Source organism: Eleginops maclovinus, chromosome 12 (assembly GCF_036324505.1).
Source record: "Eleginops maclovinus isolate JMC-PN-2008 ecotype Puerto Natales chromosome 12, JC_Emac_rtc_rv5, whole genome shotgun sequence".
Lineage (NCBI taxonomy): Eukaryota > Metazoa > Chordata > Actinopteri > Perciformes > Eleginopidae > Eleginops > Eleginops maclovinus.
In genome coordinates this window covers 11,908,490-11,933,119 of record NC_086360.1, presented here as the reverse complement: position 1 = coordinate 11,933,119, position 24,630 = coordinate 11,908,490, and the positions used below count along the sequence as shown (strand labels likewise).

General features: G+C 44.2%; 2 protein-coding genes across 3 annotated transcripts; both read left to right on the top strand.

The window, feature by feature from the left end:
* The first annotated feature begins 901 nt into the window (after positions 1-901).
* On the top strand, positions 902-7,934 carry paip1 (poly(A) binding protein interacting protein 1). 2 transcript variants are annotated; one of them, XM_063897529.1, is made up of 11 exons: positions 902-1,026; positions 2,846-2,991; positions 3,179-3,376; positions 3,552-3,664; positions 3,948-4,059; positions 4,402-4,527; positions 4,632-4,738; positions 5,197-5,314; positions 5,400-5,454; positions 5,964-6,048; positions 6,996-7,934. In XM_063897529.1, exons 1-11 carry the CDS (start codon positions 915-917, stop codon positions 7,081-7,083), a joined length of 1,260 nt encoding a protein of 419 aa, XP_063753599.1. In that variant the 5' UTR covers positions 902-914; the 3' UTR covers positions 7,084-7,934. The 2 variants fall into 2 exon arrangements, with proteins under 2 accessions (XP_063753599.1, XP_063753598.1); XM_063897528.1 differs by lacking the exon at positions 902-1,026 and adding an exon at positions 1,033-1,414.
* A 14,810-nt stretch (positions 7,935-22,744) lies between these two features.
* Positions 22,745-23,842, top strand: LOC134873316 (putative cyclin-dependent serine/threonine-protein kinase DDB_G0272797/DDB_G0274007). Its single transcript, XM_063896819.1, has 3 exons — positions 22,745-22,763; positions 22,881-23,023; positions 23,114-23,842. The coding sequence occupies exons 1-3, from the start codon at positions 22,745-22,747 to the stop codon at positions 23,747-23,749; spliced, it is 798 nt and encodes a 265-aa protein (XP_063752889.1). The 3' UTR covers positions 23,750-23,842.
* The last annotated feature ends 788 nt before the right edge of the window (positions 23,843-24,630 follow it).

The window sequence follows — 24,630 nt, the reverse complement described above, 5'->3', positions numbered from 1 at the left end:
TGTATAAAAATACATTTGGTCAAATATTTTAGTGTTTAGTCAAATTTGGACTTCAAAAATCCAGCCCATAGCAGCTTATTTTGAAGGATGGTCAGGAGCCAAGTCAGTACGAAAGAATGTATTTGTCAGGGTTGGGGAAACAGGACCAATTGCAGTAAATGAAGGGGAAGCAGGTGTGGGTAAAAAACCAAAAGTGAGCTTTATTCAAAAGCTGTTGACGAAAGCACCAAGCAAGGGGAACACAGGATATGAAAAACACTTAGCTTCAGACATGAAGGGCGACAGGAACAGGCAGGTAACATGGACAAGATCAGGGAAGAAATCACGACGACCAAACAACAGACAAAAGGGAAACAGGGACTAAATACACATGGTTAATCACAAGACAAGCGACAGCTGGAAGGGGGAGGAGAAACACAGGGGCAACAGGTAACCACAATGACACAATCAGGCACAGGAGGGAAACGCAGACAGGAAGTGAAACTTAACATGACACGAGTGGGGAAAACATTTCAAAATAAAACACACAACACAAAGACATGAGGACATGACAGATACGAAACAAGGATCATAAGTATTCCTATTTAATTACACTTACAGGAGCACTGTGATTTATATATAAATGTGTATGTTTAATTTAGTGCAGCCTCTTGTCTTTGATGTTTAGCTGTATGCATCCAGTATGTATAACTTTGCGTAAGAACAATGACAGCTAAACATTGGAGTGGAATACCTTATTTTTAAGATCAATGCAGTAGATTCTTCATCTTATAATTTAAAGTGGGAACGTTTCCTATAAAGTTACATTTATATGTATATTTAATTTTGGAGTGTTTACAAGCTATGGAGTAAAACATCTGAATGATGTTTCCATTAGTGATGATGCCTTCCTTTATTTCAGTCTGGTCTGCGCCATGCACCACTTATGGCTGAGCGTTCCACTCCACGCCACAAGAGGAAGACACTTTTATTTTGCCATCACGCTGTCACGGGTAACCAGCAACGGCGAGTTTGTTGTTAAAGGAAGTGAGTGGCCAAAGAAGTTGTGTATACACGGCGATACTGGCCGATTGAGTGAATGGCATCGTGAAAGAGAGATAGAGCGTATTTTATAGTTTTACATCTTAAGCAATTGCTGCTACGCACCACAAAAAGTAGAGAACTGCTGATATTCATCTTTCTGATGCCACTTTGAGAGACATACGAACAACCATGAACGACGATTGTTTTAACCGAGCACCCGGAGCAGGGAGATCCCGACATTTTCCCGCGGACCCTGGGCTTGGGGTGTCCACCGGCAATGTAGAGCCCAAAGCCCCGCTTTTTAACCAAAGGGAGCCGTTGAGACAGCCGCGAACATCCCCGCCTTTTCCCGAAAACAACACAAATTCGGCCGACGCCATGGTGGCTGGAGGTATGGAGCTGTCAACGAGCTAACAACTGCAATAACTGAGCTAATTAGGCTAGCTACTTTCAGATTCGATTCCTTGTAAATGACCCACCCCCCCAGACATTACACGTGAAGGCCAAAAACATGTTTTAGATTAAATTAATAGTAGCCACAACATTTCCTCCGGTTAATAGTTCTACTAAGTGTAGGGGGTTAATATACTCGTGTTACCTGATAAAATCTGATGCTGAAATTAATGATAGCCAGCTAGCTGCTAAATACCCCAATGTTAGCTCGTCTTAGCATGTTGCCGTTGCGACATGCACCTGTTGGATTGTGTTTGTAATGCAGCGTCTAAATAAAGATCCCACTCAGATTTCACATGGTTGATTATTTACGTACCACATTTAAAACTTTCTTACCCAGATAGAACTTTTTGGAGCTATCTTTCGTTATAACCACTCTAACGTTTGACTACGCAGAGCAAAGTGGAACAAATATAGTTCCCTTTTCTGCTCCCTTTTTAATTTAAGGGAATTAAAGTAGTAGTTCACGGTTTAGATGTATCATTAAGTCTTTGTTATGTGTCAATTGTGAAACTATCAGAATGATTCTAATGTGTGGACCTTTCACAGCTCTATTGTGTGTCTCTGTATGGTCAACACCACATGATTACAAAGGCAGGTCAGGAAAGCAAAACTGAACTTCATGTAGAAAAAGATCCAAAAATTAAAGTTAGGATCAGCTGGTATTGGTGGAAATTGTAGTGATATTATCTGCCTCTAAAATATGTGTCGCTGCATGATCTGGTACTATTTCCTGGGATAACAGCCAGCCAACCAAAGACGGCTCCACTAGGTTGAGGTGTACTGTACTGTAGCTGCACTGATAGTATGAACCTAAACAATAAGAATGGGAACAGGGGGCTGCGATCAGCACATATGCATGATTGTCAGTTCTGCATGAAACTAAGTACTCACAGCAACCTTTAATACGTGAAACAAAGTAGAAAATATTATTGTTTACGGTAAATTGTCTTTGCACTCAACATAAGATACTCAATCAATGTTTTGTACTTTTTAAGCACTGATTCTTTGGTCTTTACTGAGTGTTTACTGTTTTTACATCCTGTTGATGTCTTTTTTCTATTTATTTTATCATGAACAAAACATGTTGTGCCCCTATGCCCATGTATTGAACCTGATAAAGCTTGTTCCTCTGTGCCTTAGACTTTTATTGCAGTCCAAGAAGTATTAAAACATATTAATGGGTGAGATTTAATTTAATGTCTGAACTGCAGTGCTCAGATCAGCTGGTTTTTAGAAAATAACTAACTATACATAATAGTATATACATTTCAAAGCAACACTGCTTTTTTCTAACAACAGAATCCACTCATGTTGTATGAGTAGTAAGATGTAACTAAGACTGGGAATATCTTTCTTTCATTTTCAGATTTCAAAAGACTCCAACCAAGTGCAAGTTATGCCAACAGTACGTCTACCTCCAGAGGTTTTAATGAAGTGGATTCTTTGGTCCAGTCTTCAAAGCTTTCAGCGAGTGCCGCAGAGTTTGTCCCGTCTGGAATTATGCAGTATGAAGTAAGAGTAACGCTATTATGCCTTTATTCTGATAATAAAATCGGTCAGAGACAGGAACTGTGTCGGTAACACATCTATCGTTGCTTTTGTAAGGAGTTAAAGTTCTTCTCAATTATTGGTGAATTTGCACAACAAAGTGCTCTGTGTCCTATAATAGTTTTTCATTAATATTATGATTTTTGTATAGGACCCCCCTTTGTATGATGAAAACACAAGCTATTATGATGAACAAACCTTGGCTGAGACGGTCGCAGACTTCCTCGCCCACCTGAGCTCCTCACCAGGTTCCTTTGAATCCGATGTTGAACAAATAACGGCAATGCTCAATTCCTGGGTCACTACTGAGGAGTTGCTGAACGAGCTGGTGGAACTGATTTACACACAGGTTAGAGACACACAATCACTTGTCATTTTGCTGTTTGTTTGAATAGTAAACAATATGATTTTAAACCAAACCTGTCTTAACAAAGCATGCACATCAAAGTATAAATACACATGCACGTTTCTGATAAAACACACAATGGTATAAGACAATGTATTAATCCTTCCTTTCACTGCAGTCTACTGCCATTCCAAACTTCTCGTACACGGGGGCCCGGCTCTGTAATTACCTGTCTCATCATCTCACTATCAGCCCACCAAGTGGCAACTTTCGTCAGCTGCTCCTAAAAAGGTGATTTGTTTATATTTTACTGGATTTAATGTGAGTTCATATCAGGGTGAATCAAATCTTATGACCAAAATTCCCTTCCTGTCATGAAATGCAAATATCTTGAAAAAGGGTAGAATAAGTATGACATATTTGTATCACAGCAGCAGCAGCAGCAGTAGAGAGTAGGAATATGTTTTACATTACACTCTAGTTAGTTATTCACTGAGAACAAGGTCAGGAAGTAGTGGACCTGTCATTTTTCATTTTAAAGTGATGTTTAAAAGCAATGATGCGTCTGCCCTAGATGTCAGAATGAGTTTCTACAGAGGGATGCAGCTGTACGAGGAGACCCGGAGACTCAGAAGAAATTCCACTCCTATGTGCTCTTTCTTGGAGAGCTCTACCTCAGCCTAGAGGTAAGACATCCTCTTTGAGACAACATAACAGAAGCATTTCTAAAGTTGTGAGCTTTTATTTAATCATTTTGTTGAAATGTACACAAAGCAATATTCTGTTCCTTTCCAGCTTTTAATTTAGCCTCACTTACTGGCGGTGCTTACTGCTGTTAGTGAGCCTTGTTGCAGTCCTACATGCTGTCCCAGTGGCACTAAAGCAAACACTTTGGGGAATTAACTATGTTGCTCCCGAACTTGACAGATTTTAATGTATAAAAAGACTAGGTTGAAACTAATGCCTGTACTGGTGGTCCCCAGTAGTGTCAGTCAATAATGTGTACATATTTATGCCTTTTCTTTTAGATTAAGAGTGCAAAAGGACCTCCAAATCGAGCAACGATCCTTCTCTGTGCCCTGAAAGACCTGATGATCAGCCTGTTCTCCAAGCCGGTGGACGCAAATCTCATCTGCGCTGTCAAGCTGCTTAAGGTTTCAATTGTCAATTAGATACATCCACAGAATTGTATCAAGATCTTTCCGGACAGTTCCATTTTTTTTTTTTGGGATGTATTGACAATGTTTTAATTTTACAGCTGACGGGCTCGGTCCTGGACGACACGTGGAAAGAGAGTGGACAACAACACATGGAGGAACTGATCCGAAGAATAGAAAATATTCTACTGGATGCCACCTGCAGCAGGTTGGTACATTGATGCGGTGTGTTGTGCCAGATTCTACTCAAGGCTTTTGTTTAAGGTACCTTTAGTAGAAATGCTGTTGAGGAAATATATTCTTTCATCAACAATAACAAAGTGTATCAAGGGACTAGGCAATATATGTATCTGGTCCTTGTGAAATTGTGAAAAATGTCATACAAAAAATAAGTTGTGGTTATTTCTCTGTTTATCGACTACTTGATTTGACTATTATGCTGTTATACGAAGTTTCAGAGTTTTACAAACAACTGAAATCTAACCCATGTGTGCCAAACCGTTTTTGCTTTTTAACACGTACACAAAACCAAGACTTATAACATGTACCTTCAGTCAAAAGCCAGCCATAAACTGGGACAAGGTGCCAGAAAGCATAACATTTGAGGGTTAATCCATAATATACACCCCGGGAAGAATGTAATGATGTGACTGTTTCTGTCCTCAGGGATGTCAGACAGATGCTTCTGAAGCTAGTGGAGTTAAGATCGAGTGACTGGGGTAGAGTCCGAGCGGCCGCAGCAGCCAGCAAAGCCACGCCAGACAACGACCCCAACTACTTCATGGTGAGTGTCACCTTCACCATACTTCCCAAGTCTCTTCTTTCTTCTCTGCATTTCGGTTTTTCATGGATATGTTTTCCCCTCTCAGAATGAACCCACATTCTACACAGAAGACGGGACTCCTTTCACAGCAGCAGACCCAGGTGACACTTTGTAAACACGCTTGTGATAGATCAGTAGCGGCCGATATGAGGTTTGCTGTCTACCAGGTTATCAGCTGTTTGTCTATCACAGTCAGCCATCGTGCAAAATCATTCTCTGGTGTCTGTTATAAATACATAAAAAACACTAGAATGATTTGAATTGATTTCTGTTTCATATATGCACAAAGATGAAAAGGCTAGAAGACTTTAAAAATGTTACTAGGCCTAATATTTCTTACTTATTTTTCTCTATAGCTCATGATATATTATTGTGTTTTAGAAGTAACTATGTAAAATGTAATGTTTTGTGAGTAAAATAATCTGCATCAGATCTATGAATTTAAATATAGGCACCCTAGAGTTACACAGAGTGAATACTTCCATGGGTTTAAGATTTGAAATTGACTTTTGATGTGTTTTATTATGCACTCTGTTGCTTAACGTTAATACATATGGTCTGCAACATAAAGGCAGTATGTGTCTTAATGTCCTTCTCTCTGCTTCCATAGATTATGCTGAGAAATACCAAGAAATCCTGGACAGGCAGGACTATTTCAATGACCCCGACGGAGAAAATGGAAGCGAATTCGATCTGTAAGTACATAGCAGAGGATACATATTGTATAGATGGCTTATGCATGCTTTTCTTTTAGGTCACAGCCACCTTCATTCCTGGGACCTGTTTATCATAGTTGCCCTTAATACCATTCAAAGATATAACAGTCTCATGTCAAGCCATAATAAGGAAACCTATATCAATGGCAATCACATCTTTTAATGTTTCTGGTTTGTCAGCTGGAAAACTGAGCAGTCAACTGTGATGCTACTTGTGCTTCATGAGATTAGTTAGACAATGGCACATGAACCCAATGACCATATACCTAAATATACACCTGTGCTGCATTATATTCTGAGTTGCGTACACAGTGGCTCAGGCAGAACGTCGCAAACATTAAGTGGGAAAGGAAGAAATAAAACAAAATACCTTAAAACAGGGTCAGACAACAAGGGGGAGCTGTAAAAAAAAAAGTGCCTTTTTGGAGATAATGTAAGTTAGTCTTCGTGTTTATTATGAATTAATTTACAGTGTTTTAAAACTGACAAATGTTAACTGTCAGTTAAAGTTTTACAGAGAAAGACCACAGAATAGGCATGTCGGACATCAGGATGGGCTCATAAAGATGAATAAAGGGCATCTCTGAAAGCAGCTTCTCACTGGTCATATGATTACCACTAACCTGTGGGCCCCTGAGCTTGGCAAATGCGTTTGACTAGCCCACAATGCAACAGGGTGAACCATTGCCTGGGTTTCAGTTTAGTCAGCAGATGAGAGTGAAAGAGGGCTTAGCTCGCTGCTATCCTCTCTGAACTTTGACTATGTGTCTGTGAGCTTCTGTTATTGTGCATTGTGTGAATGGCCTTTTTCTTACTCATATTTTAGGTCGCTTCATAATAGATACATGCACCATCCATACATTCAGGAGCACATTTGTCTTTTAAAGATCTAAAAAAGTAAATGACTGGTTTTGTTGTTTTCACAGATACGACACTGAAGACGAGATGGAGCCTGAGATAGAAGAAGCTTACGAGACATTTTGTTTAGAAGCAGAGAAGAAGCGAAAACAATGACGTGAAAGTCTGTGAGTCTCAAAAGGCACATACTTTTAATACTCAACTTGTTTGGAATATTGAAAAGCAAAGGTAACTAGCATCCAATATGTTCAAACCTTTATTTTATGGTGAAAAAGCGTTTATTAAAAAGAGCTGTTCATATGCACTTCTGACACTATTTCGGTCTGTGTTGATTTGGGACAATCAACATGGTTAGTTTTCAAAGTATTAACGGTATTAAGAGTTTTTCTTTGGAAATGGCTGTTCTCTCTTTGTTGCTTTTAAATCGTTTCAGGAATGTCTTTCCTTTATGCCTAATGAAATGGCATGAGGGAAATGGTGTGCTGTGGATTTATCTTCCTTTGAGTTTTTTTCTGAAAGGCCGATTTGCATCAACGGTGTGCATACTAGTTTAAGTTCTTATTCATGCCCCATGCATAATCAGGCCAAAAAGCTCCATTCATTGCCAGAGGCATCATCCTAATGTGAAATGCAGCCTTCATCCTGTGTCTCTTGTCAGGTTGATAATATGTAAGTGACTGCACTCACTCACTGTGCAGTTAGCTCTAATAGAAACAAAAACTTAATTTAGTCATACCATGGGAGTCGAATATAGGCAGAGCTCTTTTTTTTTTAAGGCTTTAAAGTCGACATTTTAAAAAGTCCTGTGCAAAATGTTCAACATTCTTAGAATCCATGGTCAGTGTGACAGTGCTACTGCAGAAAAGGGTTATTCATATCCCGCTTATCCCAGGTCTGAAAGACTGTTTACCAGCAATTCATTGAGCCCAATAAAAGGAATGTTGTTTCATAGTTTGTAAATATTATTTATGGTATTGTTTGCCTGCAATAAATTCTTTATAATGTGACATTTGATGTGCTTGATTTGTCTTTTGGCCTTTTTTAGGTTGAAGGAGATATACAAGGACATTTGCTCTGTATTTGGGACAGGCACATTGTTTTTTCTCCAGTGATTTAAATCCTGAAATCACAGCAGGGCTTCATCTTTATTTTAAAGTGAGATATAAACGTGCACATTGTGAAAGACTGTGATATAAAGCTCAGGGATTTTGTGAGAGGTTATTAGAAAACAATAATTGAAAATGTTCTTCTCTCTTTTGGGAACCTTTTGTGTTCAGTTCAGTGTTAATAAAATAATGTTACAAATATTTTCACTTTTTTTTTAACAAGCACTCTGTTGTGTTGGAGTAGCATACTGAAAGCAACAGGAAGGCAGAACTGAGTTCCCCTTAATGATCTGTTTAGCCCATACAAGTAATATCATTATGGCAATAACATATTAAGCATATAGTCATTAGTCAGTGTTGCGTCAATGAAAATCTTCTTTGTATAGTTGAATCAAAACCCAAATCATTGTTAATTATTTTAATCTAAAAAACTGTTTGCTCCATACCCCCAGTAAAGATGTTTCTAATAAATTGTCCCTCTACTCTAAGCCTCTTTACCAGGGGTGTCCAAACTTATTCACTGAGGGCTACTTACAGAAAAACACAGGAAGGGCTGGGCCACTCACTTAAAGTGAGGTATAGAGCCACATGAATTAGGTTATCAGTTCGAAAAATCTATCAAATGTAGGTAAGTTATGCTTGATACTTGAATATGCTTTAAGAAAACAAACAGCCTAGCTCACAGCTCTCCATCGGGTTAGTATTTTGTTGGCAGCCTTAAAACGGAAGCCTCAGATTGCGTATAAGAGGAAATAGGAAGGGTCTATTTCAAGCTTGTTATGCAAATAAGTTATTGGGCTTTTTCTTTCAAGTGCGATTTGTTGGAAAAAGTTTTCTACTTTATTTGACATAATTTATGTGAAAAGTGGGCTCATTAACACACAAATACTACTATGTAACAAATGTTTACATATATATTGAAGATGTACAATATAAGTATAATATAAGTTTCATGTGTGGGCCATCTCACATTGTACTTTTAGATGTTGCTTTGGGCCAATTCAAAATGGAGCATGGGCTGCATTTGGACCCCGGGCCGTAGTTTGGACATCTGTGCTCTACCCTAAAGGTATAAAAGGACACATACTTAAAAAAAAGAAAAGAAAATAGTTTGACTAAGTGTAAATAAAAGGGTTTATTGACACTTGCAAAAGGGCACATTTACTTTAGAACTAATACAACTAATGGGGAGAATAACATTTGCATACAATACTTTATTTTGAAAGTAGTGTCTCTACTCTCTGCTGTACAGGGATATTTCTGAACGAAACAAGTGTGTGTGAACAAACTCTGCCATCAGCTGGTGACTTTATGTCTGTGCAGACCGATTCTCACATCTTGATTGTAGTAAAATAACAGATCATTGCTTAAGTTATTTATATGAGCTCAGCAAAGCTCAAACATAAAGAAATGTATTCTGTGTCCTTAAAAAATCCAGGAAAAACCTACACTTGCCTTAAATGTCATTTACATAACACCATGTCAAATAATAATAGAATTCTTTATTGTCATTGTACGTGTACAACGAGATGAATAGAGCTACTTCCTTTTAAGGTGCCATCAAAAATACATGTACAGTTATCTGGCAGTTTATGCAGGGATCTTCTGTACTGATCACAGTTTAGGTGAAAATAAAATAATGATTTAACTCACACATTTCAGCCGTTGTGTGCATTTTGCAAACCTAAATGTATCTGGTTCTTCAGAAAAAGGTCATTAGATAGTTATTGATGGTTATTTGACACAAAACAATACAATGTAGTTGCTTTACATTTGAGGAGAGAATATGTCCCAGCTCACAACTTGTTTTAGTAATCCTATACAGTATGAGCCCAGACATTCAGGGCTCTAAAAGACACACAAAAAGTCCTTTATGTATATTCTTGTAATACTATCCAATTCTCTGCAATAAAGTCCTTGTTATGGAGATGACTTGCATGTATGTTAATTTCTGTAACTCAGTAACTTGTTCGTAATTATTATTAATTATGAAGCATTTAAAGTTTAGAAGACAATAATAATGGCTTTAGTAACGGGTAATGCAATACAAAGACCATCTACCTAGGAGATCCGATTGAAGTCTGTAAGTTATATTCAAGCCTTTGCCACTACCTGGTGACTAAAATGAGTTAAAATGTCAGAGTCCCCGTAGAGTCCAAACATTTAGACTTGTGGTCTCAAGCATGTCTTCAGGTTTTAATTATTACAACATTTATGTTGTTCACATTACGCAAGCCTCTTCCTTTTCTATTTAAAGAAATAAAGGAGCTGCTTAGAACAGTTATTGGGCTTTAAGAAATGTGCAATGTATGTTCAGAGTGGCCTTGAAAATGTTTTGTGGTCAGGCTGCTCAGGAAATTGAAGAACAGTCATATCATGATATCTCTATCCACACCGCAGCTAAGAACACCCACAACCAAGCATACATGTGTGTTGACAATTGTTAGACTCTGAACTTTGATTACAGCTAACAATATTGCCCTGTTCTTTGTGAAACATTTTATATTTATTTCAGTTCTGTCAGGGGTCAGTTCACTGAGGGACCTGGGGACCGTGCCATGTAAGCTGCAGGCCATACAGCCCACAATATTCTCATGCTGGGTCAAAAACAATATATTTAAGCTTGGTAAAACACTTTAATGTGTTCACACCATTTTTTAGATATATCATGTTCTTATGTTTCACTGATTATATTTTCTTTACAGTACACACCGTATATAGTTGATGTTAAATGTTATCACCCGCTGGGGGGGGGGCTCTAGTGAGCAGCGCATGGAGTAGACGTACTTTTAGGAGCTCCTCCGTGCCTATACTTAAATTAACTATTTTGACAGTCTCACATTTAATTTCATTAGCCTCGGGAATAATCTCACACACGAGAAGCGTACCCAGTTAAGTTTATGCAACAAAATGCCGAGGAAGAAGTATCAAAACGTCGAGCTATCTTAACTATCCACTGCTAACGCTAACAGTGCTAGCGGTGATCAGCCAGGTCATGACTCCGACGGCAGCGACACGGAGCAGATGCCGTTAACCTGGGAAAAAATTGCAGACAAGATTCTTGAAAAAATGAACGACAGGTTTGACAAGCTAGAGCAGACACTTCAGATAGTGCAGAGTTCTCAAAAGGAACTAATGGAGAAGGTAGAGTCGGTGGAAGAGGGAATCCTGGACCATGAGAGCCGCATCACCTGCTAAGAGAAGACGGTCTCGGGACTGAAAGACGATAACAACGCGCTCAAGTTAAAAGTGGATGACCTCGAGGGCCGGTCGCGTCGCAATAATATCAAAATTATCGGCAGGGCAGCTTTCGGTCACCGGTGGTTATCGACCTGGCAAACCGGGTCCTCCGGCCGCCTCCAACAGCCAGGATCCACTTCTATCGGGAGAAGGAGCTCATTCTTCGCCTCCGGAGGGATCGACAACTGGATTATGAAGGAAACAAGGTGCTGATTTTTCCGGACTACACGCCTGAAGTGATGCAGCATCGGCGGGAATACACCGAGCCAGTGGCGGCTGGTGGAGTTTTCTCCAGGTGGGGCTATAACTCCAAAATCTATAAAAAAAAATTAAAAAGCATGCATACATGTACTAATCTGTATCAAACGAGTGTATTTACATAAATGAAAACAACAAAAACAACATTATAGATAGATAGATAGATAGAAGTGCAAAGAGAAGTGCGATATATAGAGTATGTACAGTATATGCAGTTAAGAGTGATTATGTAAAGATAAGGGCAGTATAAAGAGGTGGGAATAATTGGCATAGTATAAACAGATGTAGTATGAACAAATATACAGATGTGCTATATTACTATACAGATGGCCAATATACATATATAATAAATATCTATCTTTCTCTATATCTTTCTCTCTATCTATCTCTAGATATATCTCTATCTCTATATATTTAAATAATATATATCATATATAACATGGACAATACACATACTTTTTGACAGAAGGCTGTGACGTCAGCCCCGCCGCCAAATCCAGCTGCATTCAGCTCGGGGCGCAGGAGAGGTGCGCCCCAACATCGTCCTATCTCTTGTATTGAAGAGGAGCTACTGCGCATGTACAACTTTTAACGAGAGTCTATTCGCCTTATTCACCTGGCGGCCATTTTGAAACTCGAACGAGGCTGAGGGGTACACAAACCCGGAAGTTTGACTCCGACGCATACGATCTATGGAAGATTCAGCAGCACCAGCAATGGAAACTCCAGTGTGGACCACCAACCTTTCTTGTTTGCCAGAATTAACAATTCAAAATGTGGAGCAGTGGGCCAGTACCGACTGCTCCACACACACACACATACACTGAGTGTGCAGTGAACCTTCCTCAACCCTGGATACACTGCTCCAAGAACTGAGCAACTCTTATCTTATGAATGTTAATACTTAGCTTACCTTATCACTTACCTGATAGTTATACTGTCATTATACTATCATTGTCAACAAGCAATAGCAACATGCACCTAGCGCTGTCTGGCTTTGCTAATTTGAAACAAGATAATACTGTATTTGAGTAGATATCAATGAGGCTTATGTGATATTACATCAACTAGAGATAACATGTTAATGAGATAAAATCAACATGTTATTTTCAGTCAGACAGGGAAAGGTACATCGTTGATAAAACTCATAATGAACATTTAGCAAGCTGGTTTAAACTGTGGCACTGCTCTGCGAACTGAGCAGTTTGCCCACTTAGCACTATGATACCTGTATGTTGTACGGTGACTCATTTTTCCGCACCGAGGGAAAAGACCTAGCCCTCACAAATATGTGTGTTGGGCTCCTATTAACTGTGGATTAAATACATGTTAAGTTTTAAATAAAATCAAACATAGTACAGTCAACAACTCCATATCACAGCTAAGCTTACTACCCCTAGCTGCTACACGCTAGCAGAAACTGAGGTAAATTAGCGTCCATTCTTACCTTCAATGTCGTGGATAAAACCTTCGATCCAGTTACTGTATCCTTTAATTAACACCGCCCGCGGGATGTTGCAGTCGGTACTGGCCCACTGCTCCACATTTTGAATTGTTAATTCTGGCAAACAAGAAAGGTTGGTGGTCCACACTGGAGTTTCCATTGCTGGTGCTGCTGAATCTTCCATAGATCGTATGCGTCGGAGTCAAACTTCCGGGTTTGTGTACCCCTCAGCCTCGTTCGAGTTTCAAAATGGCCGCCAGGTGAATAAGGCAAATGGGCAAAGATTCCTGCGCCCAGGGTTTAAATTGGGGCGGAGCGCTCCGGAGCGCAGCTCCGCCTCCTCACTTCGGACGGACCGGCTAACGGAGCTCCGCTCCGCCTGCTCCAGTGATCATATTTTTAAAAAATTTTTTTTTTTAATGTGATTAAATTAATTTTTCAAGTCTTCTAAAAAATATTAAAATTGTAAGTGTAACCCGCTGCCTCTGGCGCGTCCGCTGCCAGACCCTCTTCACCTCCCCTGGACTCTGCGTTGTGTTTATTAATTGTTGTTTATTTGTCGAGGAGCGAGCGGAGGGAAGGAGACACCAGACACAGGAGTTCGGATTGTGGCTGAGACCTTTTTTTATTCTTCGTTCCACCAGACTTCATGGACACCTTCCAGAACACAGGCAGATACACTCTCAATAAATCTTCTTAAACAATAATCAACTTAAAAAAAAACAACAACAACATATATCACAAAATAAAAAAATAAACATCACTGTTAAACCGCCAACACAAGACACACATTCCCGCCCTGCTCACACAGGCCCCAGTAGCATGCTAGCCACCCACTCACCACACGATTAAGACGTCAAACAGTCAAACACAATGTTAATAACAACAGCGGACTTTAGTCGGACATGTGACTGAACAATAAACGTGAGCAAACCAACAAAAAAAGGAATCGGTTCTAACATAACATTTGATAATGCGGGACGCTATGACCACGCTTACCTTCCAGAACACAGGCAGATACACTAAAAAAAACATGGCGTCCCTCCCGGAGCAAACCTCAGAAACTTGCGTCAACAGCGCCACAGTGCCACCCTGTGGCGCAAACAGGTCACTACCTTACATCCGCCCCTTCTTTAATTGATGGCGTCCCAGCCATCAGATGAAACCAAACATGTAAATATAAACAGAACAAAGACCACCCACTTAACGTGTGGCGCTCAAACAATGAAAAATTCATTAGAGGTAATACATGTGTGGTGAATAAATGATTGGGTTGTGTCATGACTGCGTATGTAACTACCACTCAGATACTCAGTACTACAACTGCTGTGTTACACGTGGCCTGCTGCTCGTCTTGCTTTAACCCTCTGCCACAACTTCCATCCTCTTCTGATCTTCTCCTGGTCACCCTCTGACTTTATGACTTGGGCCTCACAGCTTAGTTTCTGTGGGAGACGTCGATTCCTTGGTGGGTTTCTCCTAGGGAAACTGGGACCCTGAGGGGTGTTGTCACCAACTACAGCTCCACTTGTCTCCCCTCCACTCATTTGTCCTGCATCCATGTCCATGTTCTCTGTGCTTGTGTGCTCATCCTGTCTGTTTGTTCTCCCAGCTCGTGTTCTCCCCACATTTTCCTCTGCATCCTCCGTCATCCAGTCCTCAGCTGTATCCGACTCAGTGCCGGCCTCTCTCACATCCAAAGCCTCCTCTCCCACTGCTCCTCCGCCCTGCTCAACTGGGAGAAACATACATTGTGTCAGGAGGTTCTGGTGAATCACTCTTTCTGTCCCTCCATTCTCTGGTTGCACCACATACACAGGGATGCCAGGTTTGCTTTTTCACCACAATGTATGGACGAGACTCCCACCTGTCTCCCAGTTTCTGCCGCCCCTCCACATGACATACTTTGACCAAAACTCTATCCCCTGGGACTGAAGACTTGACTCTTTGCTTTTCTGTCATAGTACTTCTTCTGCTGCTCCTTAGCCTGCCGCGACATCTGGTTGGCCTGAGCGTAAGCCTGTGACAGACAGTCGTGGAGAGTTTGGACATAATCACTGTACCCACCTGGCTCATTCTTGGTGGGGAGCCCAAAAATCAGGTCAACTGGGAGTCTGGGATGTCTACCGAACATCAGGTAATGTGGTGTAAACCCAGTCGAGTCATGCCGTGTGCAGTTGTATGCATGTGTCATAGCATCCAAATGCTCATGCCAGCGGGGCTTCAAGTGAGGCTCTAACGTCCCCAGCATGTTTAACAGGGTCCTATTGAACCTTTCCGTGGTCCCGTTACCCTGGGGGTGGTATGGTGTGGTGTGTGTCTTAGTGATGCCAGTACACTTGCACAGCTCTTTCACAACAGCACTTTCAAATTGCGCCCTTGGTCTGCATGCAATTTTGCTGGGAAGCCAAACCTGCAGAAATAGTTTCTCCATAGCACCTTAGCAACTGTGCGTGCTTTTTGATCTTTGGTGGGGTAGGCTTGTGCATAGCGGGAGAAGTGGTCTGTCACAATTAGCACATTTTCAATACCACCTTTGGATTTCTCCAGGGTCAAAAAGTCCACACAGACAAGCTCCATCGGTGTGCTACTGTGGATGCTGACCAGGGGAGCTCTGAGATTTGCAGTAGGAGTCTTTCTGAGACAGCATCTCTCACACTGTTCACACCACGCCTTGATTTCCTGGAACATTCTTGGCCAGTAAATCTTTCTCTTATCATCTGCAATGTCCTCTCAAATCCCAAGTGCCCTGAGTCATCATGAAGAGCAGTCTTGACTGCTGTGCGGAGATTCTCTGGGAGCAGAAGCTGCTCCACTGCCCCTCTCTGACAGTCTTGAATGCAGCGGTACATGATTCCATCCTTTACCGTTAGCCTCCCTCACTTTTTTAAAGAGAAGGCCACTTGTTTCCCCCCCTCCGACCCTTTTTGCTGCGGAGGGTTTTTTGGTTCCGGCTTGAATTTGAAAACGGGGCCCAAATAAAAAAAACCCCCCAAGGGTCCCCCTTTTCCGGCTGTGCGGATCCCCTCCCTTGTCAGGGGCCAGGGAGTGACTCTGCCCCCAAGCCCCCATAGGGCTCACTTGCTTTGGGGGGTTTTGGCGGGGTTTCAGGCCTTTGGAGGCAGCAGCCCCCTCCCCTGGAGGGCTTTCGGGTTTTTGGCTTTGGTTTGTGTCCCACTGCTCGCGGGTTTCCACCCGTTTGGGGGGGGCCGTTTGTAGGGACCTGGGTTTTTCTGAGGGGACAAACGAGAGGGGGGCATCGGCTTTGGGGTTACTCTCCCCCCGTCTGTTTTTGGGGATGTGAAAGGGGATGGGGGAAAAGCCGCGCCCCCCACCGCGGGCCCCTTTTGGGCACCCCGTTCGCTGAGGTCATCACATATTTAAAGGGGGTTGTTGTCGTCTGAACAGGGAACTTGCGTCCGTAGGATGGTCATAAAAACTTTTCTGTCACCCCCACTTTAGAGCGAAAAAACTCGATTTTGGGTGTCCCGGGGATACCCCGTTTTCTCCCGGGGTCAAACCTTGCTGCGTAGGCTATGACCCTCTCGCCCCACCCTGCCCCCTTTGAAAAACCCGCGCCAAGCCCACCCCCAGAGGCGTCAGGTCTAAAGGGGAAAAGGGCCCCGGCCTTTTGTCTGGGTTAGCCCATTTTAAGGGGAGAGCGTCATCAGCTTTTTTTTTTGGGGTTTTGAAATGCCCTCCCATCATTAGCCCCAAGGGAAAGGGTGGGTCAAAATTCCAAAACTTCTTTTTCCCACCTCTCTTTTTCTTCCTGGGGTCCCCAGAGGTGGGGACGGTACAAGGGAGAGCAAAGGGCGGGGGTACCCCTCCCACTTTTAGTCTGCTGTATCCAGAAAATAAAAAAAACTGAAACACTTCTCCCCGGTTTTGGTGGCCGGGCCCACCCCTTTTGACCCTGCTGATTTCTCCGGGTCTGTCCTGCCCCCCTTGCAGACACCAAGTGCCCAAAATTTTAACTGCACCTTTCCCTCCCCAGCGATTTGGAGGGTTTTAATTTCCCCGCCATGCCCCCCCCGGCCCGATCAAACACCAGTTTGAAAATCTCTCCAGATGTCATAAAGGTTTTGGAGTTAAATGAGGTCATCGAGTTAAAAATCAGGGATGAGTGAAGTTGAGATCCCAAAAGCAGAGGTCAGGGAGTTTTCTGGAGGTGGACGGAGGGTTCTGTACCCCAAAACCCCGGGCATTCTGGTTCCCCTAAAACCCGCCCCATGGGAGTATAAAGCCCCCTTGTGCCTGCCCTGCTCCGTTTTTTCCCACCTCCCAAATAACAGAGTGAGGTCGAGAGTGGGGGAAAGTACTTTGCGGGCCCCAGAGCCTCCGGGGGCCCCCTTAACCCGTGGCAGGGGGAAAGGGGTTTTTGTGCGCAGGAGTTGAGTTCCCTTTATATCGTTGCACCCCCTTTCAGTGGACCTCTTTTTATTTCGTCATTTCGGGTGATGCATTTGGGCCCCTTATGGCGGAGGGATCCCCCATCCACCATCTCACTCAACAATCGTTTTTGACACCCCTTGCCACTGGAGGGGGGGGATCTTCCCTTTATGGCACCAAAAGGGCTTAGAGTAAAACCCGGGAGGGATTTCATGCTGCCATTTTTTGGGTGTCCCCCTAGTTGGGGGGTTCTGTGAGAAACAACCTGCTTTTTTTCCAACCAGCCCCCTAAGGGGGGGAACGCTGGTTTTCCCGTTCTCCACCCCCCGCTCCACAAAGTTTTTACCCACACCCCGCCCCCACCTGATCGGCTCGACAGGCTCCTTGGCCCCCTTTCCCTTTTTCCCCGTCCCCTGCTTTTTTCGGGAAAACCCCCAAAAATTTGTCCCCCAGGAAAGCATTGGCTGTTGTGTATGGGGGTTTTAAATTTATAATAGCACGCGGGACGGTTCATTACTCTGCCTGGGGAAAAACCCCTTTTTTCCACACCCAGAAACCCTTTTTTCCCCCCCAAAAAGACTTGAGGGGCTCAGGGATGGGGGGGCCTTCAATCGGGGCTTGTAAGTTTCCCTTTCGGGGGCCTGTTTTAATTCCTTCCCACATTAAGCCCATCCCCTTCCCCTTTTCGGGGAATGCAGATTTTTCCGGGCCCGGGTTTGAAACACAACGGGGCCCCAACTGTGTCATCCCCTTTCCCCCTTGTTTGGTGTCCCAACCCCCCCCGAAGAGCTGTTTTTACCATCTGGTGGTTTTTCTTTGACTTGGTGGAGAAATGGGGGCCATAGGTTGCTTGGAGATGGTTTTTGGCAGCACGAGTGACTTTGGGTCCCTAAAAGCAGGGGATGTGGGGGGGAATTTTTCAGAATCGGAACGACAAAAGCTGGTCCCGTCTTGTACTTTTTCCCTTTTCCCTTCAATTGAGCACAGGACACCTCGATGAAGCATTTCGGGCCCTCCAGCCCCTTCTATGGGGTATTTTAGAGGCTGCAGCTTTTGCTCTCGAAGGATGGGGTGGTTTTCGCCAGTATGTGTCAGTAAACCCGTTTTTACTTTGGGCCCCGAGGGCGTGAGGGCCCCGCACTTTATTTTCCCTTGACTTACCCCTCCTCGTTCCTGGGGCCCCCCCAAGGGAGGGCCCCCTTTTCTCCTTTATGGGTTTTTCTTTTTTGCAAAAGGGGACCTTTTGCCCGCCCCCTGGTTTCCCCAGTCCAAGGGGGTTGGCGTTTTTTTTAAGGGGCCCCGAATTTACCCAGGCGTTTTTCACCCCTGCAGGGTCACTTTGGGTTGGGGTTGGGGGACGCCCCCCTGGGTTGGGATTGGGAAAAAATTCCTGCGACCCGGGGATATGTCCCTGCTTCCCACACCGGTAGCATTTTTGGGGGGAACCCCCCTTCCCCCCCCTGGGGGTTTGGGGTTCACTGGAAAGGGGGCTGGGGGGGGGTTTTTTTGGGGGGAGGGGGTGGGGGACTGGGCCTGTTTTTTGCCCTTTAAGGTGGGACAACTTAGCCCTGTGTTCCTGTTGACTCAGGGTTAACTTTCGGACCCTCTCCCTCAGCTCTGATTAAATTTTTGGGGCCTGTTTTGTTTTCTCCCTCTTCACGAAATGCACTACTCTCGAGGGAAAATGCACTTTTTTGGGAATTTGTTTTTTTTTGATTTGTTTTTGTGACTGGAAAATTTTTTGTTTTTCTTGTAGTTTCGCAGTTCAACCCGCAGCTTTTGAAGTTTAAGGGCCGGGGGTTTTATTGGGACAATCCTTGCATTACCTCTTCTCATTAAAAACCCTCTCGAAAACTGCCGGGTGAGGTTTTTCTATCAGTCAGGAAAGGGCCCGCCCCCTCTTTGGTTTCCCCCACCCGCCCCCAAAGTAGATTCCCCGCAAAAATGCATTAAAAAGCAGGCAGCCCCCCTGGCCTGGCTGCCCCTCCTTTGAAGGGCGGCCAGTGGGTCCCCGGAGCCCCGCGTGTCCCCTTCCCCTTTCCCCCTTAATTCCCCGAATGCCCTTTTCTGGGGGGGGGGGGTTTTTCATGGGGGGGGGGGGAGGTTCAGGAACCCGTTTCCTGGGCCCCCACCCCCTCCCGTGTCGCCCCCCCACAAATAGGAAGCGGGATGGGTGGGAAATTTTTGCCCAGAAAATACTGTTTTAGTGTCCATCATCGACAAGTATCTTGCATCCGCGTTTCCTGTGAATTTTTTTTCCGGGCCAAAATTTTTTAAATTTTTATAAATCGGGGGGCAATGAAAACCCCCATAGGTCATCTGGGGGGGAGGCGCCCAGGGGGGGGGTTTTGGGGGAGGGTTAGCCCGGTTTTTTTGGTTTTAAAGGCCAGGAGTTTTTTTTTTCCTTTTTTGGGGGGGTGGGGCCCAGAAAAGGGTTTTTTTTGAGTTTTTTTTTTTTTTTTTTTTCCCCAAAAGAGGGGGGTTCGTTGGGGTTTGGGGTGGGCCCCTTTGGGATGTGAGAAAGCGCCAGGGTTCCCTGAAGGCAGGGGGGTTGACTGTCCCGGGTCTGTGTTTCACTGAGGCGGGGGCCCCCCAGGGAGCGTGTGGGGTGAAGCTGCTTTACCCTTTTTTCCGGGGCTGGGGGTTTTTTGTGTTTGGGGTCCCCTGCAAAGGGGGCAAGGGCCGGGGAGGGGGGGATACAGGATCTGAGGGGGGGGCACAGGGCTGGGGGCTGAAAGCACTGGGGGGGGAGTAGAGTGTGCATAGCAAATGTTAAACCCTTTAGAACCCGGTTTTTAAAAGGGTGGGTTTAGGTGCCCGAACGGCAGCTGGGTGTTTCACGGGGGGGCTGTGGCCCTTTGCCTTTCTGGGTTGGGGGGGGGATTTTGGGGGGGGTGTGAAGAGGGAAAGGGGGGCTTGGGGCCCTTTGGGATAGTAGGGTGGGTTAAACCCGGGCAGTAACCGTCCGCATGCTGGCTGGGGCAAAAGGGCAAACCCCTGAAGACATTTACCTTTTGGGAAATTTTAAACTGGGCCGATTGGTCTGTGTCTTGTTTCCGCGCTGGTTTTGACGTCAAAACCCGGGAAGGGGGGCCCGCATTGTTGGTTCAAAGCCCCCCCGGGGCCGGTGGGGCTTTTGGGAGGGGGTTAAACCAAATGGGGGGCCCCGCCCTGGGGGTTTGGGGGGGTCAGCTGGGGGTTCTTTAGGCCTTGGCGGGGGCCCGTGGGGTGAGGGGTTTTCCCTTTCGTGGTGCTTTTTTGGGCTACCATGAAAGGGGCCGCCCTTTGGGCCCCCTCACTCAAAGGGGGATTTGGGTTCCCTGGTGGGGGCTTGTTTTCCGGGGCCCCCCCCCCCCCGGAGGGTTTTAAAGTCTGAGGCCCCGCAGAGGTTGGGCCCCCGCCTTTTGGGGGAATTGATAGTCACTCCCCATTTTGGGCTCACTAAACTGGGGCTGAAACTGTAAACTGCCCAAAAATACCTCAGAATGTAAATGTTGTACGTGAGATTATTATGTCTTGTATGATAACGTGTCATGAAGTATGTGCAACACTATTATCAAATTTTAACACAACCTTGTACACAAACTTCTAAAATGTCAAGAATAGCAATTAACCACTAGCACTACCACTTCATAATATTGTTACTAAATGAAATTTCTTTCAAAGCATTTTTTTTTTTTTTACACAAAAATCACACACTTTAATGTCCCACTCAATGTTTGGAAGGATACGCTGGTGAAGGTGGACGTTCTTCCACTGCACTCTCCAGAAGCAGGCATGCAACAGTAAGCAACTGTCCCTTATGCCCAGCCGTATTCTTCACACAGTTTATCAGGAAGAGCTGAAACTGGGCACACCGTCCGCTCACTGATGAAGATGCAGCCCGGGCATCCAGCGTTGTTTGGGATGTAGGGCGCTGTCCGTTTCAGTTGCTCTCAGTCTTTGGTCTCGGAGCGTCACAATCCGGGTCACGGCACCAAGATGTAACCCGCTGCCTCTGGCGCGTCGCTGCCAGACCCTCTTCACCTCCCCTGGACTCTGCGTTGTGTTTATTAATTGTTGTTTATTTGTCGAGGAGCGAGCGGAGGGAAGGAGACACCGGACACAGGAGTTCGGATTGTGGCTGAGACCTTTTTTTATTCTTCGTTCCACCAGACTTCATGGACACCTTCCAGAACACAGGCAGATACACTCTCAATAAATCTTCTTAAACAATAATCAACTTAAAAAAAAACAACAACAACATATATCACAAAATAAAAAAATAAACATCACTGTTAAACCGCCAACACAAGACACACATTCCCGCCCTGCTCACACAGGCCCCAGTAGCATGCTAGCCACCCACTCACCACACGATTAAGACGTCAAACAGTCAAACACAATGTTAATAACAACAGCGGACTTTAGTCGGACATGTGACTGAACAATAAACGTGAGCAAACCAACAAAAAAAGGAATCGGTTCTAACATAACATTTGATAATGCGGGACGCTATGACCACGCTTACCTTCCAGAACACAGGCAGATACACTAAAAAAAACATGGCGTCCCTCCCGGAGCAAACCTCAGAAACTTGCGTCAACAGCGCCACAGTGCCACTCTGTGGCGCAAACAGGTCACTACCTTACATAAGGAAGGTTTGTCAATAATAACGCTGAAAATAAAAGCAAGTTTAGGTGAATTACAGCACTGTGCAGAGCCATGACATCACAGCATTATTCAATCCAGCCAGTCAGTGCAACATGCGAGAGTTTTGGCGGTAATGCACCATTCACGTTAGTTTGCCAACCGCCATAAAACCCAAAAATAAGAAGAAGAACATGCGAGATGTCATTCTGAGTGAAACGAGTTTGCAGTTGGTCGCTGTCTGTGCTGTATCTTCGTGCTATGAATTTGCAAATACATTATCAACATAGGAACAATTCTTTAGCAAGACAGGGGTAAATTGTGCTTCTTTCGTGTATTTTAGCTTCTCAGGCAATGAATGTCCTTTTGTATCATTAACAGACGTCTCTCAGTCGAGAAATAAAAATCACCCTCAAGTTCGTATTTCAGGCTGTATTTCTGTCAGATTGTTCATTTACCAAGTTAGTTATTCTGTGGGTTCTAGCCTGCTAGTTAAATATCACATCAGAATGTTTTAAAAAAGAAAGAGTTGGCTAACTGATTGAGCGAATGCCTGCTGCAACGTTGCTTTGCGTATGGAAACTAGCAAACGTCTCTCTTGCTAGTGAGACAACCACCAGCCTGGATAGCGTGCTCGACTCCCAATCCTATGAGTTTGGCCAAAGTTATGAGGTCGCTAAACTTCGTTATTCGTTACAAATCAGTTATTTCTAATGGAAAGGATGAGTGGTAACCTACTTCAGCACACATGGTAAATGGCAGTGTTGGTAGGGTAGGCTTTTGAAAGACTTATTGTTGCTTCGCTTGTTACAGTAATAACATCAGATGGATTCAGTGCCACAATGTCTTTAGGTAGCTCGATTCTTTTTCATTCTGTACTGTAGCTCATGTTGATTTTAACTACATTCAAGTTTGTGAGCCTGTGCATAGTGGACCACCCCCACATACATTGGTATTTAACTTGATTTTTCTGTTCAGACGCTGTAACTCTGACAATGAAGCGGACACTGAGGGACTTTTTCAGTGGGTATGTTGAGGTCATTTTTCAACAAAAAACCCAGCCATATTTAATACAGTGTTTAGAATTGGTAACCATCATATTTTATGCATTTAACAGTACCACTGTCAGGAGCAGCAAAGGAGTAAGTGCAGGCCCAGCTACAGACCCCTCCAGAACCAGAGCAGGTCCAGCTACAGACCCCTCCAGAACCAGAGCAGGTCCAGCTACAGACCCTTCCAGCAGCAGCAGCACCAGTGCAGGCCCAGTTACAGACCTCTCCAGAACCAGAGCAGGTCCAGCTACAGACCCCTCCAGCAGCAGCTCCAGAGCAGGCCCAGTTACAGACCTCTCCAGAACCAGAGCAGGTCCAGCTACAGCTCGCCCCTCCAGCAGCAGCACCAGAGCAGACCCAGCTACAGCTGGCCCCTCCAGCAGCAGCACCAGTCCAGGCCCAGCTATAGACCTCTCCAGCACCAGAGCAGGCCAAGCTACAGACCCCTCCAGCAGCAGCAGCACCAGTCCAGGCCCAGTTGCAGACCCCTCCAGCAAAAGAGCAGGCCCAGCTACAGACCCCTCCAGCAGCACCAGTCCAGGCCCAGTTACAGACCTCTCCAGAACCAGAGCAGGCCCAGCTACAGACCCCTCCAGCAGCAGAGCAGGCCCAGCTACAGACCCCTCCAGCAGCAGAGCAGGCCCAGCTACAGACCCCTCCAGCAGCAATTTGCCAATATGCTGGAATTTAAAACAATATGAACACTTCAAGACCAAATTCCCTTTCATATATGTTTCAAATAAAGCCCTAGGATGTGAGGTTTGTAGGGATGCAGCTTCAGCAGGAGTTTTTAAGTCAGGACCCATAAGGCATTCCTTTTCTTCTGAATGTCAAAATGCCAGAGTAACTCCTTATGGAAACACAAAAGATAAGCAAATGAAATCATTGAGAAAAAAACTACATGACCACAAAACCTCCCACAGTCACAAGCTAGCTCAGTCAGTTTATCAGAAAACACCTGAGGCTTCATTAGAAGACAGTTTTCTCAGAGCACAGCAAGAAAAGTTGAGCACAACTGAAAAGGTCTTCAGAACGGCATATTATATTGCCAAAAATAACCGACCGTTTACAGATCACCCGGGCCTCATAGACTTACAAACACTCAATGGGCTCAACATGGGCAGAGTCCTCCACAGTAATGTGGTATGCACTGACATTGTTCATTTTATTGCTGAAGAGATGAAGAAATCCCTAATGTCCAGTATCAGGCGTACAAAGCCCAAGGGGTCTATCCTGATGGATGAAAGCACTACAGTGAGTAAGAAATCCTGTCTTGTTATATACTTACGAGCATCTGTGGCAAATGCAGACCCACTTACATTTTTCTTAAATGTCATTGAGCTGGAAAAAACTACAGCAGATGGCATTACTGATGCATTGATCCAGTGCCTCGTGGACAATGGACTAGATGATGACTTTCTGAAGGACTGTTTTGTTGGATTTTGCTCAGATGGGGCATCAGTGATGCTGGGTAAAAAGGCAGGCGTATATGCAAAACTTAAAGCAAAATACCCTGACATTGTGGGATGGCACTGTCTCAATCATAGGTTGGAACTCTCAGTTGGTGATGCAGTAAAGTGCT

Coding starts and splice junctions, on each gene's coding strand:
- paip1 (XM_063897528.1), top strand. CDS start 1,213: ATGAACGACGATTGTTTTAACCGAGCACCCGGAGCAGGGAGATCCCGA. Junction 3,377..3,551: donor TGGAACTGATTTACACACAG/GTTAGAGACACA, acceptor CTTTCACTGCAG/TCTACTGCCATTCCAAACTT. Junction 5,315..5,399: donor ACGACCCCAACTACTTCATG/GTGAGTGTCACC, acceptor TTCCCCTCTCAG/AATGAACCCACATTCTACAC.
- LOC134873316 (XM_063896819.1), top strand. Junction 23,024..23,113: donor CTGAGGGACTTTTTCAGTGG/GTATGTTGAGGT, acceptor TGCATTTAACAG/TACCACTGTCAGGAGCAGCA.